Source organism: Malania oleifera, chromosome 4, assembly GCF_029873635.1.
Source record: "Malania oleifera isolate guangnan ecotype guangnan chromosome 4, ASM2987363v1, whole genome shotgun sequence".
NCBI classification, from domain to species: domain Eukaryota; kingdom Viridiplantae; phylum Streptophyta; class Magnoliopsida; order Santalales; family Ximeniaceae; genus Malania; species Malania oleifera.
This window is the reverse complement of record NC_080420.1, coordinates 59,457,936-59,476,887: the sequence shown is the minus strand read 5'-3', so window position 1 is coordinate 59,476,887 and position 18,952 is coordinate 59,457,936. Positions and strand designations below refer to the sequence as shown.

At 36.4% G+C, this 18,952-nt stretch overlaps 1 protein-coding gene across 2 annotated transcripts in view; it reads left to right on the top strand.

Annotated features, from left to right (window-relative positions):
* Positions 1-18,952, top strand: part of LOC131153383 (cyclin-J18) — a 63,657-nt gene that overhangs the window by 24,332 nt on the left and 20,373 nt on the right. For both annotated transcript variants that reach the window (XM_058105655.1, XM_058105656.1), the window contains one exon: positions 18,813-18,912. In XM_058105655.1, the coding sequence (XP_057961638.1) occupies positions 18,813-18,912 (100 nt within the window). The remainder of the gene's footprint in view (positions 1-18,812; positions 18,913-18,952) is intronic.

The following is an 18,952-nucleotide window of genomic DNA, read 5'->3' as shown; positions in this document are numbered from 1 at the left end:
CAAAGGAGCCAGGAGCTTCATATGTACCTTTGCAAACTACAATGGATTGGCTGCTTTGGTGAAGGTTAATAAAATGGTGATGGCTCCAATGACAATGATGATCAAGTAATTGTAGTGATGAAAACATAACAAAGAAATGAAGTTGTTTACAATGATTTCTTTTATTTGTGTCAATCGACAGTGACGACAAAGTTTGAGAGCTGTTTGATTGCTTTGGATGTGATGACAGGCAGTGGGCTTTGGTGTGTAGTTGTGGAGCTTCAAAGAGGTAGTAGGGGAGGATTGTATAGTTATCGTGGCGCTGCATGGAGGTTATGAAGGGGTTGGGGCTTTGATTATACAAACTAAAATGGGCTTCGGCCAAACAGCTGAAGTCAGTGATCCAACAACATAACTTGCATTGATACCATGTTATTGCATAATAGGTGTAAGGACTCACCTCGCCCCAGAAGTGCTGAAAAAGCCATAGCTTGCTCACATCTATTCAATGGTAGAGGTAATAGCTTAAGCTCAACTTAATTCAACTTTTAACAACAACAACAACAAGAAGAAGCCTTAAGTCCCACTATGTGGGGTCGATTATATGAATCATTTTTCTGCCACTTTGCTTAATCAAGGGCATTTTCCTCAACTAACTTAACAGCTGTTAAATCTCTCTTGCCTATCACATTCCAAATCATTTTAGGTCTATCCTTACCTCTTCTAGTACCATTAACAATACCTAGCTAGCTCCTCCTTATAGGTGCACTACTTGGCTTGCATTTGAAATGCCCGAACCATCTAAGTTGCCCCTTCATTATCTTATCTTCTATTAGGGCTATGCATAATTAATTGCGAATAAATTCATTCCTTAATTTATCCTTTAATGTTTACAACTCGTTTACCTTAAGATTCAATTATCGGAAACTTTTACTTTTTGAATATGTTGTTTCTTAGTTGCCCAACATTCTAATCCATATAGCATGGTCGGTCTTATAGCTGCCCCATAGAACTTTCCTTTTAGTTTTAGTGGTATTATGATCACACAACACACACGAAGCACTCCTCTATTTCACCCAACCTGCTTTTAACTCTATGTACCACATCCTTTTCAATTTCTCCTTCTGTCAACATAATAAATCCAAGATATTGAAATCCACTAATGGTGTTGATTTCGTGTTTTACAAGTTTAATTTTATCTTCAATATTCCTCTTGAAATCGTTGCAATTACATTTCATATATTCTATCATTTAATATATTTTGTCTCATTTCTAGTTATCCTAAACTTTCTAGACTATAAAGTTGTTGTCCATAGTTCTAACTTAGATTCTACCCAACCCTACTTTCATCAATTAAAATAGTATCATCTGTAAACAACATACACCATGGGATCTCATTCTGGATATTCTTAGCGAGTTCATTAATCACTAAACCAAACAAATAAGGGCTTAAAGTAGAACCTTGATGTATACCTATTGTGATTAGAAATTATTTACTCTGCTCCTGCAATCTTAATGCTAGTTGTTACTTTATTATACGTATCCTTGATAACATCAGCATATCTATAGCATAATCCCTTCTTTTCTAAAACCCACCGTAGAACTTCCCTAGGTACTCTATTATATGTTTTCTACAAGCCAATAAAAACCACATGCAAGGCCTTCTTCTTTTCTCTAAAATTTTCCTTAATATTTTTTGAAGATAAATAGTTTCTGTTATCAATCTCCTATGCATAAATCCAAATTGATTATTTGAGACCCTCGTTTTGTTTCTTATTTTTGTTCAATTATCCTTTCGCATAGTTTCATCGTATAAGTTTAATTTTGCGATAATTATTACTATTTTGAATATCACCTTTGTTTTTATATATAGGTATTAATGTGCTGTTACTCCATTCCTCCAACATTTTCTTAATTTTTATAATAGTTTGAATAGATTAGTTAACCATATACTTCCTTTATCTCCTAGACATTTCTAGACTTCAATTGGAATGCTTTCAGGTCCTCTAGATTTCCCACTTTTCACTATTTTTAAAGCCATCTTAACTTCATTTACTCTAATTTTGCAAATAAATTTCAGAGTTTGTCTTTTTTTCATTTGTCACTTCTAGGTTTAAGCTTTCAATTTGGTTTTTATTAAACAACTTATTAAAGTATTTCACCTCATATCTTTTATGTCTTCTTTTTTTTACCAAGACATTATCTTTCTCATCCTTTATACATTTTACATTACCTAAATCTTTGCACTTTCTTTCTCTACCTCTAGATTGTTTAAATAGAGTTAGCCATTCCTTTCCACAGAGTGTTAACATATACTTTATCCTCTATTCTCGAATCACCCTCTTTGATTATTTTTTCTTCAAATTTTATTATATTTTCTCCTTCTAGACTCCACCACCTAATCCTCTTGCATTGATTCATGTTGCTCTTTTTCTTTTAGTTCTTTGTGCAAATATCTAATTGCTAAAACTCTATGTTGCGTAGTAAAGCTTTCTCCTAAGATAACTTTAGAATCCTTACAAGATAAACAATCTCCCTTCCTAGTTAAGAAAAAATTTATTTTTCTTTTACTTTTTCTACTCTTGAAGGTTAGTAGGTGTTATTCTCTTTTCTCAAAGCATGTATTCCTTATAACAAGATTGTGTGACATGGGAAAATTTATAATCAAATCATCGGGCTCATTTTTATCTTCATATCCATAGACTCCGTGTGTCCTCTTATAACCTATATTATCCTTTCCAATGTGTCCATTCAAATAAGCTCCTATGAATGTTTTTTCATCCCTAGTATCCCTTGCATAATGCTATCAATATCTTCCCAAACTTGTCTTTTCAGGTTTTTTGTTAAGGCTAGTTGGGGAGCATACACATTAGTAACTTCTATTATCTCTTGGCTAAAGCTATCTTGATTTTTATGATCATATGCCCTATTTTTTTAACATCTATGACATAATTTTTTAGGTCTTCATCTACAATGATTCCCACCCCTTTTTTATGTTTTTATTTTCTAGTGTGCCAAAGTTAAATCCCGATTTTCCAATTTCTATAGATTGCTCCTCTACACACTTAATCTCTTGGAGGAATATTACGTTAACTTTTCTTCTAATCATTGTAACAACTAACTCCAGGCTTTTCCCTATAAAGGTTCCTATGTTCCAAGTTACTAACCTAACCCTTGTTTCCTATACTACCTTTTTGATCCTCTTCCATCTAGAATGGCTTGGCCTAGCTCATCCTTGTCCATTTTTTGCTACACTTAAGTGGTATAAGTGCAACATGTCGCTTGTAGGGGATTCCTCAGTGAACGTTTGGTAAGGATTCATATTATAAGATCTGGAAAATTTTATCTTGATTGTCCGCTGCCTAATGTAACCCTCCTTTATTTGGGTCGGGACTGACTTTGTGTAGTGATAGTTAGGGCATTTAGTGCTACATAGGCGGTTAATCCAACGTTTAACCTTAATTTAATGTACTTCTACAGTGTTTAAATTGCCCATGAAATTTCCCCACTGTGATGGCACCAAGTCCCACTTGGTTCAGCCAATTTTTTGACGATCAAATTCATTGGCTTATTATCCTGTAAAAAATAGATAGACAAAACAACTTGGACACAGGCACATAGTTTATGGGAGCAACACCGTGCAATCTTTAATCTTTCATTTAGACAAAGAAAATACACTCTACAACATATAGGAATGCCCACACATGAACTCTTTGGTGTTTCAGGCATGCAACATGTCCATTTAATGCAATTAACACCCTCAACTGTCAAAGGTATTATAGTTGACAACCCCAACATAGGGTGAAGGTCTTAAATTTCAATTTTGACTCAATTTTTGAAAGCTCCAAAAGTACCGAAGTTTAGACCAAAATTTTGATTTTAGTGTCAATTTCGATTTAAAAAAATAATGGAAATCAATAGTGAAACATGGAATTCGTTTATGAAACTTTAGAAATGGTTAATAGACGTAAAAATATAAGGTTTAGGACTAATATATTACAAGTTAAATACATCCATGTTGTGTATAAGGTGGAAAAGTTGTAGTATAATATGTTTCTCAAACATATTTGTAACATAATGTGCACTAAACATATTTAGTTAATACAAATGAAATTCCTAAACCATTTTAATATCATTTATTATACAAATAATGATAATTTTGACATGAATGGTTAGATAAAATCATAAAATGTTGTTGTTAGTTTATCTTTAATATAATTCAAAAGCCCTAGTAATAATATTTTTATTTCAATAAAAAAATTAAATAAACTAAGAGAGAAATTCCACTTTGCTTCTAAATTTTTTATTTGAATTTCAAGGAATTTTCATTCTATAGTTAAAATTTAGACAAGTTTTGCTAAAATTTTGAGATGTTAATAAATTTCGGATGTTTCATTTAAATTTCAATGGAAATTATGTGAAATAGAAATCAGCTACCATTTTGATTTTGAGCATAATGGAAATTGGAAATTTCGATAGAAATTTCAACTATTTAATGGACATTTTTAGACCATGCTTAGGATGTGTTGGATGCAACCAGCATGTGTCAACTTGGCACAAACCCCCTCTAATTGTATTTTATGGCTAGAACGACAAGATGTTGAACACCCATGAAACTCCCCTGGACAAAGGAATGCAAGTCATGTATTAGATAAAACTGCCTATTAACTATCGGTTAATATGCCACCAAACTACTTGCATCTTTGATTTTAAGCACATAGTCTATAGGTCAAATCTCTGTGTTGTGCATGGATTCCCTTTAATCATGTTACCTCCCACACATGAGCTTATAGCCACACAACATTTGATTTGTTTGAACAATTGGATTAATCGCCCCATGTCTGACAACATAACCAAAACTAGCTTACAATTACTGAATCAAATATACCGTCCCTCTTAAGCAACATAGTTTAAAATCCTAAACCCATGAGATAGCCTATGGCATGCCATCTCTTGATGATGCCTTGGCGTATGGCCTAATGGTCCATATGCCTCGGCCATGTTGAGTAATCAAGGGGCTGACATATACCTATGCCAAGCATATTGTGACATCAATGCTAGACTATTTTCCACATGCTTGACTATACATTTTAGCGCATTGTTAATGTGCTTCCTTGTTTTTCCATTCACTATGTTATTTTTTTCCTTGTATTATGGATCTACTAGTTTCTTTTTCTATTGTTTAATTTCATTTGGGTTAGCAACACTTACATAGCCTTTCCATAGGCCTCTTTTTGCTTAGAACGTCACTCTTTATTTGGCAATGTTCTTGTGATGAATCACTTGGTGTTCGATTGTTTGACGTCGGGGTTCCACAGTCATAATAGCTTCTAACTAGGATTGTCTTTGAACCATTGGAGGGATTTGGCACTAACACCCAACTTTAATGACTCGTTGCACCACAAAAATTTTGAATAAGCTTTAACTTGCTTATTTGTGAATGTTTTGATAATACCTTAGGGTTTTATTGTAAATAAATTGGGGAAATTGAAAGGATAGAAAATAGATAAGGAAAATAAGGTTGATCACTTCAAGGGGATGTGCCTCCAAATTAGTCAAAGGCTATGAATTATGTTATTGCTTGAACGTAAAAGCCCCATAGGGTTACATATATATAGGGTATGGAACCCTGCTCCTATTAGGAATGTAAAATATCCCAATCCAATTCCTTAATGGACTCAATCCCAATTGATCTGGGAATCCTGAAAATATGAAATTAAAATCCCAATTGATTTGGGAATCGTAACATTAACTAGAATCCCAATTGATATACATTTTAATTAAAAATCCTAATTGTTTTGGGAATCATTACATTCATTATAAATCCTAATTGATTTGGGAATCCTAACACACTAATTAGAAATTCCAATTGATTTGGGAATCCTAAAATTCCCACCTCCAAATTATTCTTGTCCTCAAGGCCAAGCAACAATTAACTCTGGGAACCTCTCTTCCAAGGATTGATAAGTTTCCCAAGTTACCTCTCGAACTAGTAAGTGAGACTAGTGAACCAAAACTTCTGTGATATCTCAACTTCTATTTTTGATAACTTGGCAATCTAGAACTACTTGTGTTGTGCATGAACCTCACCAGTAGGTGCAATATTGCGCAAGTGGCATTGCATAGTAACTTGCTCCCTTATCTTCTTTTTTAGGTAAGAGGCATGAAACTAGATGTACCTTAGAACATGTTTGTAAGCCAAGACGATAAGTAACATGACCTATATGTTCCAGGATCTTATAAGGCCGACAAAAATGAGGAGACAACTTTTAATAACGAACAGTCATAGATACCTATCTATACAATTGTAGCTTGAGAAATATCCAATCTCTCATTGAGAACTCCCTTTCATCATAGTGCTTATCAGTTTGCTGTTTCATACGAGCTTGAGTTGTAGCAGGATTTTCCTTATGGAGTTGAAACACTTTGTCTTGATCATGTAATTCCTTGTCAACTTGATCAGTTCTAGATGATCTAACTGAATACCTAGCGAGAAGAGGAGGAGCTTGACCATAAACAACCTTGAATGGAGTCAACTTGATGGAGGATTGATAAGTGGTATTGTACTACCATTCAGCCCATTGTAGCCATTGCACCTTGTTGCTAGCAAAGCAAAGAAGATAAGGCTCCAAGCACTTGTTAACAACTACAGTTTGCCCTTCTGATCATGGATGATATATAGTGCTCATATTCAAGTGTGTTTCTTGCAAATGGGAAAGCTCCTTCCAAAAGTTGCTAGTATAGACTTTGTCATGATCATTGACAATAGATTGAGGAATTCCATGCAACTTGACAATGTTCTCAACAAAAGTACGAGCAACACTTACCAAAATAAGGTTGAGTTATAGCACAAAATTGATCATGTTTTGTGGGATGGTTCACAACAACAAAACTAATAGATTTACCATAATAAGATGGTGGTCCCTTATTGAAATCCATGGAGATATTAGTCCAAGCTTCTTTTAGAAGAGGAAGAGGTTGTAGAAGGCCTGGACTTGCCACTGTCTCCCCTTTCTATTGTTGACAAACATCAAATTATGCCACAAAATTTTTGATTTCACTCTTCATTCCCTTCCAGTAAAATTCCTAAAAGATGCGCTCATACGTTCTAAGAAAACTAGAGTGACCTATAGCCGGTGATACGTGTAATTCTTGCAGTATAGTTTGCTTGTGGGCTGAATTAGAGACTAATAATATACTTCCCTTATATAGTAAGTTTAAAGAGTCCCAAAAGTGATGAGGGACTGAAGTTGGCTCTTCTTGTAGCTTTTGGATAATACTTCTAGTCTTTGAATTTTGCCACCATTCCTTCTTGATCTGTTCAAGAGTAGCATATGTAGGTATAGAAATCGCTACAAGTTCAACTTGTTTAGGAAGTTGTAAGATTGCATTTGCCACCACATTCTCGGCCCCTTTTTGTAAATAATCTCATAGTTATGGCCCAACAACTTAGTGACACACTTCTTTTGTTCCATGGAAGAGATTCGTTAAAAAATACTTCAGCCTTTTGTGATCAATTCGGATTTGGAAATGCCGATCTATTCAATATGGTTTCCACTTTGTAGCTGTATACACAATGGCTAGCATTTCTTTGTCATGAACTTGCATGCTAATGCAGTACGGAGAGAGACTGGTAAAAGCAATGGGGCATCCGCCTTGCATTAAAATTGCACCAGTGCCAACTCATAATGCATCAAATTCAATGATGAACATCTCATTGAAATCTGGCAAGGCTAGAACTGTTGTGGTAGACACTGCGTGCTTAAGCTTGACAAAGGCTTGCTCAGCTTCCTCATTCCATTTGAATGCATCCTTTTTCAGTAGAGTGGTCAGTTAAGCGCTAATGTTTCCATTATCCTTGACAAGCTTGCAGTAGTAACTAGTCAACCCCAAAAATTGTTGCAACATTTTGAATTCTTGTGGAATAGGCTAGTATGTAATTTCTTGTATTTTAGAAGGATCAACTTAAAAACCTTCTTGGGAAACAATATGCCCAAGGTATTCCACATGCAGTCGAGCAAAGTTGTATTTAGATTTCTTGACAGACAAATGATGCTCATGAAGAGTGGTGAGTATAGTTCTCAAATTACATAAATAATCTTAAAGAAATGAATTGTATATCAGGGCTATCATAAAAAAATATGAGAACAAACTTACGTAAATAAGGTGAGAAAATGTCGTTCATGAGGCTTTGGAAGGTTGAAGGCACATTCGTTAATCCAAAAGGCATAACCAAGAACTCGTAATGCCCATCATGAGTTTTAATGTTGTGTTCTAAATGTCATCCTCATGTACTTGAATATGATGATAGCTTCTTCTCAAGTCTTGATGAAGTGCTTGGAACCTACCAACTCATCTAACAACACATACACAATATGGATAGGATATTTATCTTTCACATTGTTCTTGTTCAATGCTCGATAATCAACATACATCTACCAAGAGCCATCCTTCTTCACCAATAAGATATGGGAAGAATATGGACTAACACTTAGTGTAATTATCCTAACATCTAACATTTCTTTCATTATCTTCTCTATTTTTTCTTTTTAAAGATGAGGATAGCAATAAGGATGGACATTAGTAGAGCCACGACTTGGCAATAGAGGAATGCAGTGATCATGTGTCCGCTGTGGTGGCAATCCTTGTGGCTCACAAATAGGTTAGAATATTTTTGAAAGAAGAGATTCTAGCCCTTCATCTTGGCTAGATTGATGTTGTAAGTTGTAACTCGCATGGTGCTCGAAGTTGAACCAAGCAGCCATTCGATCCTTTTTAAAGAGCTTCTCCACACAATGGCTTGAAACTATATTGACATTAACACAATGTTTGCATTTGAGAGTCACTCTTTGCTTGTTCACATTGAACTTCATAACTAGTTTGAAAAAATTCCAAGCTATTTCACCTAAAGTCCTTAACCATTCAATACCCAAAACCACTTCATAGTCTTCTAGTGGTAGCAAAAAGAAATCAACATATAACCCATGATTCTGCATAGTAAGTCTAACCTTTGAACACTTGCTTTGACATTTCAAGGTTTCCATTTGCAACCTTCATATCAAAGCTTTCACATTGCTCCATAGGATAGGCTAGCTGTTTAGCAATTCTAGTGTCCATGAAATTATTAGTGGTAATAGGTTGGTGTTTTAGGAAGCCATTAATTTTCATGGTTTGAGAATTAGCATACTTAACTAAAGAATTAATTGAAGAAGTGATAGTGATATGAACCCACAAGCTCCAATTGCACAGGATGATTTGCACATGCCAAGTGGACCCATCACAAGAGCTAGAGTCAAGAAGGTGAAGGAGGCTATGCAAGGACTAATCAAGAAGTTGCTTGACCAAGAGTCAATGAAGGCCATGGACACTAAAGAAAAGGACTTTCTTGCAGAGCCTAAGATGGTAAATTGTCTAAAGACGTGTGAAGCTGGAACCTTAAGCCAATAAGAGCTGTATGCGGAATTTTTATGGACTAAATAGTGGGCCAATTGTGTCAATTAAGCATGACATGTGATTTGCACATGTTTCATTAAATGACATGACACATGGCATGTGACTTGCACATGTTTCATTAAATGACATGGCATGCTTAAGGTTAGGTGGGGCTATTTTATTGGCCAGATTGATGTCATAGCCTATTTTTATTGGCCGAACTGATGTCATGGGTTTCTTTTATTTTCTATAAGTAGCCAACTCTCTATTGTATTAAAGGATGATTATTTTTGGCTGAATACAATTACAAGTGAGGTTTATTTCTCTTCAAGTTCTTCATTGAACTTTCACCGAACTTATTAAAGGTGTTACCTTTGTGGCGTTCATCCATTAATTTGATATTCTTGGTTTGTGCTTCACGTCAAGCAATAGGTCAAGGATCCACTGCCATGTTGAATCTTATTTTGGGTTTAGGGTTTTGATAAATCTGATTTGGGGTCTTCAGACGTTCATTCTTGGGGTTCCGTATCATTGGGTATTAGAGCTTTGGTTCAAATCAGGTTTTATCTATCTTATTTTTCTTGTTTGCTTTCGAAAATTCTTTTATCTTATAATCATTTATCCTTATTTTATATTCTTCTATCATCCGATCTACCTATCTTGTTTTCTTGTTTTCGAAATTTTCCATCTCTTTAATATCGTCCATCATCAAGATTGAATCTTTTGTGGCTGGAAATTGCAAGAAATACAGCAAGGCCGATTATAGCACATTAAAAAAAAAAAACATTTTGTGCATTCAAAAAAAAAAAAGGAAAGAGAAAAGGCAGTATTTTGCATTCAAAAAGAAAAAAAAAAAGAAAAAAAAAAAGAGGAGGTGGCAGCTTATTATTTTGATTTGTGTTTGAATATATCCTTGGTCAAGTTGGTTATTTTGTTCCATTGAATTTCTTTTTATTTCGTTTGCGTCATTATTGTTTTCTTGACTTCTTTTTGTCTTTCCTTCGTTGTTTCGTGTCTTGATTTAGTTGTTTTCATTGATTTAGTTGTGTTTGATTTGTTTGGGTTTAGTTTATTAAAGAACTAAAAGAGAAATCCTGAGTGATAAGAGGCACGAGTGTGTGAGCGTATCGGAGGGAAAAAGCCAAAAAAAAAAAAAAAAATTGTGTCAAAAACACGAGCGTTGAGTGTCATTGTTTGGAGGGTAAACAAGTAAGGGAGTGAGTGAGGAATTTTTTTTTTCTCTCGAATATCCTTTTTGTAGGTTTGAAATTATGAGTAGAAAGGTGGTTGGCGCTGAAACTTCCAGCAAAGGTAGCGAGAATGAGAACCCTCCACAAGTTTCATTCTTCACCTTGCAAGCCATTCAACAGAAGTTTGAAAGACTCAATACGGTTTTTGGGGAGTTCAAAGATAGATTGGATAGATAAGACGCTGCAATTGATGGGCTGAGAAGAGGGCAATCAATGAAAGGCGGCGAAGGCCACATACTCCTCCGATTGCTGAATTTGAACATGATATAGGTAGCAATGAAGCAAGTGATGATGAACATGACGGTATGGGTAGATTTGCTTATCGAGGTGCTAGGCAAGAGCGACAACCTCGATGGGAGCCAAGGGGTCGAGATAACATCGATAGAAACATCGGAAGCATCAAAATGAAGATTCCTCCTTTTCAAGGGAAAAATAACCCGGATGTATACCTTGAATGGGAGAGGAAGGTTGAGCTCATTTTTGAGTGTCATAACTACTCCGAAGAAAAGAAGGTGAAATTGGCAGCTGTGGAGTTCACTGACTACGCACTGGTATGGTGGGATCAAATTCTTCTTAGTAGGCATAGAAACATGGCAAGACCTATTGAGACGTGGGCTGAAATGAAGACGGTGATGAGGAAGCGATTTGTACCAAACCACTACTATCGAGACTTACACCAACGTCTTCAAAGCCTTACCCAAGGTACCAAAAGTGTGGAGGACTACCACAAGGAGATGGAGATGGCTATGATTCGGGCAACTATTGAGGAAGATAGAGAAGCTACAATGGCACAATTCTTATGTGGGTTGAACCGGAAAATTGCTAACATAGTGGAGCTGCAGCACTATGTGGAGTTAGAGGACATGGTGCATATGACAATGAAAGTAGAGAGGCAACTCAAACACAAGGGTGGAAACAAGCATGCTACAACAACTTTGGCTTCCCATTCAACATGGAAACCGAATTGGGGGAAATCAAAAGAAGAAATGGTTGTTTCCAAATCCAAGGAAGAGAAGGAGAAAGGCAAAGACAAAATGGGCGGCCATGAAAAATGTATAACTTCTTCTCAACGTAGTAGGTACAGAAATACCAAGTGTTTTAGGTGTTTGGGAACTGGCCATATTATATCACAATGCCCAAATAAAAGAGCAATGATTATGAGAGATGATGGTACTATTGAGACCGATGATGAAGAGAGTGATCATGAGTCCTTGCCTTCACTAGAAGATTCTAGTGATGTTGAGTATGCTGTCCATGGCGAGGCATTAGTAACTAGGAGAGCTTTAAACATGCATGTGGAGAAAGATGAAAATGAGGAGCAACGTGAGAATATATTTCATACTCGATGTTACATCCATGATAAGGTGTGTAGCATGATCATCGATGGAGGGTGCTGCACTAACGTAGCTAGTACCACATTAGTAGAGAAGTTGGGGTTGCAATGCATAAAACATCCTAGGCCTTACAAACTTCAATGGTTGAATGAGTGTGGGGAGGTTAGGGTGAATAAGCAAGTGTTGATTCTATTTTCAATTGGAAAATATTCTGACAAGATTCTTTATGATGTGGTCCCTATGCATGCTAGTCACATCTTATTGGGCAGGCCATGACAATATGATCGACGTGTCACTCATGATGGGTTCAAGAATAGGTATTCCTTTATAAAAGATGGGAGGAGTATGACCCTTGTACCATTGACTCCTAAGCAAAGGTATGAAGATCAAGTGAGATTGAAAAGAGCAAATGATGAGAAAAACAAAAAAGAGGCTGTGAATAAAACAAAAGGAGAGGCATAGAGCATTGAAATTAGAAAAAAAAAGTGGTAAAAATGAGGGAAAAACAACGAGAGAGGAAAAAGTGAGTTTGTTTGCAAAAGAAAAAGAGTGTATGAAAGCTTTTTATGCACAAAGACCTCTAGTTGTACTCATGTACAGGGAGGCATATTTGAGCACTAACGAACTCACCTCTTCCTTGCCTAGTGCTGTTGTTTCTTTGCTGCAGGAATACAAGGATGTCTTTCCTATGGACGTGCCCAATGGTTTGCCACCAATTAGAGGAATTGAGCATCAGATTGAATTCATCCCTGGGGCTACGATTCCCAACCGTCCAGCCTATAGGAGCAGCCTCGAGAAGACTAAGGAACTTCAAAGACAAGTTGAGGAGCTGCTTGCCAAGGGGCATGTAAGGGAGAGCATGAGTCCGTGTGCGGTACCTGTGCTACTGGTACCGAAGAAAGATGGATCATGGAGGTTGTGTGTCAAGTGTAGAGCCATCAATAAAATCACTGTAAAGTATCGCCATCCTATCCCTAGACTAGATGACATGTTAGATGAACTGCATGGCTCTTGCATCTTTTCTAAAATTGATTTAAAAAGTGGCTACCATCAAATAAGAATGAAACCGGGTGATGAATGGAAAACTGCGTTTAAGACAAAGTACGGTTTGTATGAATGGATGGTTATGCCCTTTGGTTTGACTAATGCACCTAGTACTTTCATGCGCTTGATGAATCATGTGTTGCGTGCATTTATAGGCAGATTTGTTGTTGTCTACTTTGACAACATCCTAGTGTATAGCAAGAATCTTGATGATCACTTGGATCACTTGAAAGGTGTACTGGATGTTCTTAAAAAAGAAAAATTGTTTGCTAACCTAAAGAAATGTAATTTTTGCATGGAAAAGGTTATTTTCTTGGGTTATATGGTGAGTGCTATAGGCGTAGAAATGGATGAGGAAAAGGTGAAAGCAATAAAAGATTGGCTAACACCTAAATCTGTGACTGATGTACGTAGTTTTCATAGGTTGGCTAGTTTTTATAGACGGTTTGTGAGAGATTTTAGCACCATTGCTGCACCTTTAACTAAAGTGATAAAAAAGAACATGGGGTTTAAATGGGGTAATGCACAAGAACATTCATTTAAAATGCTTAAAGATGGGTTATGTTCTGCTCCATTGTTGCTTTTACCTGATTTCACTAAAACTTTTGAGATTGAATGTGATGCCTTCGAGATTGGTATTGGAGCTGTTTTGATGCAGGATAAGCGTCCCATTGCATATTTTAGTGAAAAGCTCAATGGGGCAGCATTGAACTACTCCACGTATGATAAAGAACTGTATGCCTTGGTGAGGGCATTGGAGACGTGGCAACACTACTTGTGGCCTAAAGAATTCATGATCCACTCTGATCATGTATCATTAAAGCATTTGAAGGGGCAAGGTAAGCTAAATCGCAGCCACGCCAAATGGGTAGAGTTCATTGAAACCTTCCCATATGTCATTCAGTACAAGCAGGGGAAAGAAAATGTCGTGGCTGATGCGCTTTCTCGCAGGTATGCCTTAATTACTACACTTAGCACTAAGCTATTGGGTTTTGAGTACATAAAGGATTTATGTGCTAAAGATTCTGATTTTGCTAATGCGTATGAGGCATGTGATAAAGTTGCGTTTCATAAATTCTATAGGAATGATGGATATTTGTTTAGGGAGAATAGACTTTGTGTGCCTAACTACTCCTTAAGAGAATTGCTTGTGCGAGAGTCACATAGCGGGGGTTTGATGGGACATTTTGGGGTACAAAAGACTTTAGATATTCTGCATGAACACTTCTTTTGGCCACATGCGTAGAGATGTAGAGAGAGTGTGTTCTAGATGCATGTAAACAAGCTAAGTCTAAACGTCGTACCTCATGGCCTCCTTTGCCTGTACCTCGTGAACCTTGGGTAGACATTTCAATGAATTTCATATTAGGTTTGCCTTGGTCCAAAGGGGGTATGGACTCTATTTTTGTGGTGGTTGATAGATTTTCTAAAATGGCACATTTTATTCCTTGCCATAAAACTGATGATGCCAAAAATATAGCCAATTTATTTTTTAGGGACATTGTGCGATTGCATGGCATTCCTAGGACAATTTTGAGTGATAGGGATGTTAAATTCCTTAGCTACTTTTGGAAGGTTTTGTGGGGAAAGTTAGGAACTAAGCTATTGTTTTCTACTACTTGTAATCCTCAAACCGATGGTCAAACTGAAGTAGTTAATTGGACTTTAGCTACCTTATTGCGTGCAGTCATTCAAGGGAATTTAAAATCATGGGAAGAATGCATACCACTTATTGAGTTTGCTTATAATAGAACTGTGCACGCTTCTACTAATTTTTCTCCATTTGAAATTTTTTATGGTTTTAATCCTTTGACTCCATTGGATTTGATGCTGCTACCTGTGAATGAGATAGCTAGCTTAGACGGACGACACAAGGCTGACTTGGTGAAGAGGATCCATGAACAAGCATGACAGCACATCGAAAAGAAGAACCGACAATATTCATCTCAAGCTAATAAGGGGCGCAAGTTCGTTACTTTTGAACCGGGAGATTGGGTATGGTGCATATGAGAAAAGAGAGGTTTCCTACTAAAAGGAAAACAAAGCTACACACGAGGGGTGATGGACCTTTTCAAGTGGTAGAAAAGATCAACGATAATGCATAGAAGTTGGATCTACCGAGTGAGTATAAGGTCAATGCAACTTTCAACGTTTCTGATTTATCCTTTTTTGATGTAGGTGATGATTCGAGGACGAATCTTTTTGAAGAGAGGGGGAATGATTGAACCCACAAGCTCCAATTGCATGCGATGATCTGCACATGCCAAGCGGACCTATCACAAGAGCTAGAGTCAAGAAGGTCAAGGAGGCTATGCAAGGACTAATCAAGAAGTTGCTTGAGCAAGGGTCAATGAGGGCCATGGACACTAAAGAAAAGGACTTTCTTGAAGAGCCTAAGATGGTAAATTGTCTAAAGACGTGTGGAGCTAGAACCTTAAGCCAATAAGGGCTGTTTGCGGAATTTTTATGGACTAAATAGTGGGCCAATTGTGTCAATTAAGCATGACATGTGACTTGCACATGTTTCATTAAATGACATGACACATGGCATGTGACTTGCACATGTTTCATTAAATGACATGGCATGCTTAAGGTTAGGTGGGGCTATTTTATTGGCCAGATTGATGTCATAGCCTATTTTTATTGGCCGAACTAATGTCATGGGTTTCTTTTATTTTCTATAAGTAGCCAACTCTCTATTGTATTAAAGGATGATTATTTTTGGCTGAATACAATTACAAGTGAGGTTTATTTCTCTTCAAGTTCTTCATTGAACTTTCACCGAACTTATCAATGGTGTTACCTTTGTGGCGTTCATCCATTAATTTGATATTCTTGGTTTGTGCTTCACGTCAAGCAATAGGTCAAGGATCCACTGCCATGTTGAATCTTATTTTGGGTTTGGGGTTTTGATAAATCTGATTTGGGGTCTTCGGACGTTCATTCTTGGGGTTCTGTATCAGATAGATTCATTATAATCATCAGATTCCATACCTTCTTGATCTGAATCAGCACAATCATCCTCAACCTTTTTTGGATCCTCCACTAGTTCAATCATCAAGAGTCGTCCCTTTTTGTGACAATGCCCTCTATGCCACTTCTCATCACAATGCCTGCACAAACCCTTTTTCGTTTGCTCTTTAAGTTCCTCCTGAGTCATTTGTTTGGTAGGAGGATTGTGAGGAGTAGACGGTGTGATAGTGCTGCTGACATCTAGCTTGTTAATGGTCTTGTTGGAGTGACGTCATTCTTCTCCAGACTTCTTTTCTTCTAATTGTGCAAAAGAAGTTGCAGCGGTCATAGTTCGTGGCCGATGCACTTTGACATCACGCCAAATGCCAGGTAGGATACCTTTAGTAAAGGTACCAACAAGTTGGCTTTCATTCCAATCTTTAGTCCTGTTTGATAGCTGCTCAAATTGTGTATTACCTCCAAGACAATGCTACTTTGGCGTATTTTGGAAAGCTCTCCATCAATATTCTCTCAAATTGATAAAATAATCCCGAAACAAATTTTTCCCATGAAAGCATTTCATAATAAGCTTCAAAACCATCATACCATTGAATAACATTGCTATCTAGACTAATAGTAGCAATCTCAACTTTTGATGTTTCTTGAGTGCAGTGAAAGAGTATTTTTGAGCCCTAGAAACCCAACCAGTAGGGTCATCATTGTCCCATTGAGGAAATTCCACCTTCATACAAGAAGGACCATGATCATGCTCTCCTTGGTAACCTCCTTCGCACACGTATGACTGCTCCTTATAATTAGCTGATTTAGAGGCATCATCTTCTTTCTTTTAGGGAAGATGTAATGAGTAGTTTAGAAAGCAATGTCTGGATCGCTTCAAATTGAGGCTTAAACATATTGCTGAGTTCAACCTTTAGCCTAGCTTCCATATGGGCTTCTATTGAATTTTATGAGGCCATTGCATATGAGTGAAGATCAAGAATTCCAAGATCTTGCTTTTGTCGGCTGGTTAACAACATCCACAAGAACACGGACTATGATACCAATCGATAAGACCCTGTGGTTTTATCGTAGAGAAATTAGGGAAATTGAAAGAATGAAAAATAGAATGGGAAAATAGGGTTGATCACTTCAAGGGAATTTGCCTCCAAATCAGCCAAAGGCTATGAGTTATGTTATTGCTTGAATAAAAAAACCCCTTAGGGTTACATATATAGAGCGTGGGGAACTCTACCATTAGGAAGGTAATATATACCAATCCAAGTCCTTAATGGACTCAATTCCAATTGATTTGGGAATCCTGACACATTAAATTAAAATCCCAATTGATTTAGGAATCATAACTTTAAATAGAATCCCAATTGATTCGGAAGTCATAACATTAATTAGAAATCCTAGTTGATTTGGGAATCCTAACCTATTCAACAACCGAGCTTAAAGCTTACTTTTAAGTTCAATCATCTCAAGCAAGTGAAGAAAAACCTGCCAATTTAGCTTTTATCATGAAACCTAGCCTGGTGCTCTTCTAACATAATAACATCTCAAATGCACCAAGTATGGCATGATTTTCTAAGCACAAAAACATGTATAATGTATTCATGCATTTACTCTCTTACTGTACACTTCCACTCTTAACTAATGACTTGTTTTGCTGCAGAAGTGGTAAATAGGCCATGAATTTCTTGTGAGTGCTTAGTAACCAAGCTAAAAGCTTAAGTTCAAATAATTTCTTCTTATTCAACCTTAACCTCATACATCCACGTCAAGCACAATCCCAAATTGATGTAGGACAATTTTTAACTTAATTGATTATTTATTTCAGAAGCTTCACTATTCAACTCATCGAGGTGTTTCCTATTTCACTGCTTAACTTCATTTTTCTTTTGTTGCGGACCCACTGGTTTTCCTTCTCCCTTGTTTCACTAAGTTTGGGCTGGGATAATGTTCATTTCCTTGCCTAGAGAAGCTTGCAATGATCTGCTTATTGGTAAAGCACCTGGGAATCATGCTATCGGCACCACATGTTGCTTGTATGGCTTTAAGGTATTGCAACAAGCTTGGGAGAAATTCCACTTAGGCAACTAATGACTAATGTTGCTAATTACAAAATAATTCAACTTGATCGAGTCTTGAGCTCTTTTAGAAGGGATCAATGTCCAATATATTCAATTTTTATTCTACTTTGAGTAGGGTCCTTTTTTTAGTATTATTTTTTTATTATTTTTTTATTTTATAGGCTTACAATGCTTGGAGAACAAAGCAACAATTCTAGAATTCTAAATATATTAAAATTCTGCTTTCCTAAATAGTAATAAGCTAGAATTTGGAATATAGTTTCCCAATAAAAAATACTTTAAATAATGAAAAGCATATACAATAAAAATTGCAAAATAATTTTTCTTTTGCTTGCATGCTGCAGCATTAAACACAGCGGTTACAATTAACTATCACATTATGAAAAAATTTTCATCTTTTTGACCACTGCTTTTAATGAATTGTCAATTGCCATCCTATGCTCCAAAGTTTACGTAAATCCTTATTGTTTTTCCTTCTTTTCTTGGATTTGTGTTGAGTTTCTCTTTGGCATTATTGTTATTATTTATCAATGTTTTTGAGCATTAAAATAAACTATGGTGAATTATGTAACAATTGACCAGTCTTGTATTAGGTTTCCGACTCTTAATTAGGATTGAACATGCTGTCTACAAAATTACATATAAGTTTATGGAATATTGATTTTTCATTCAAATTATTGGTGTCAGTGAGATGCATCTTATTACCAGTTTACCTTGTACTTGTAAAGGTTCACTAACGGAAATGACACAAGACATTGGCTTTTGGAACCAATAAGGGAGAGCAGTTTGCAGCTATTTTCCATTGTTTCCATATGGATCTCAAGCAAGGTGGGTCCACATGCTTAAGTATCATGTTCTTTCCATATAA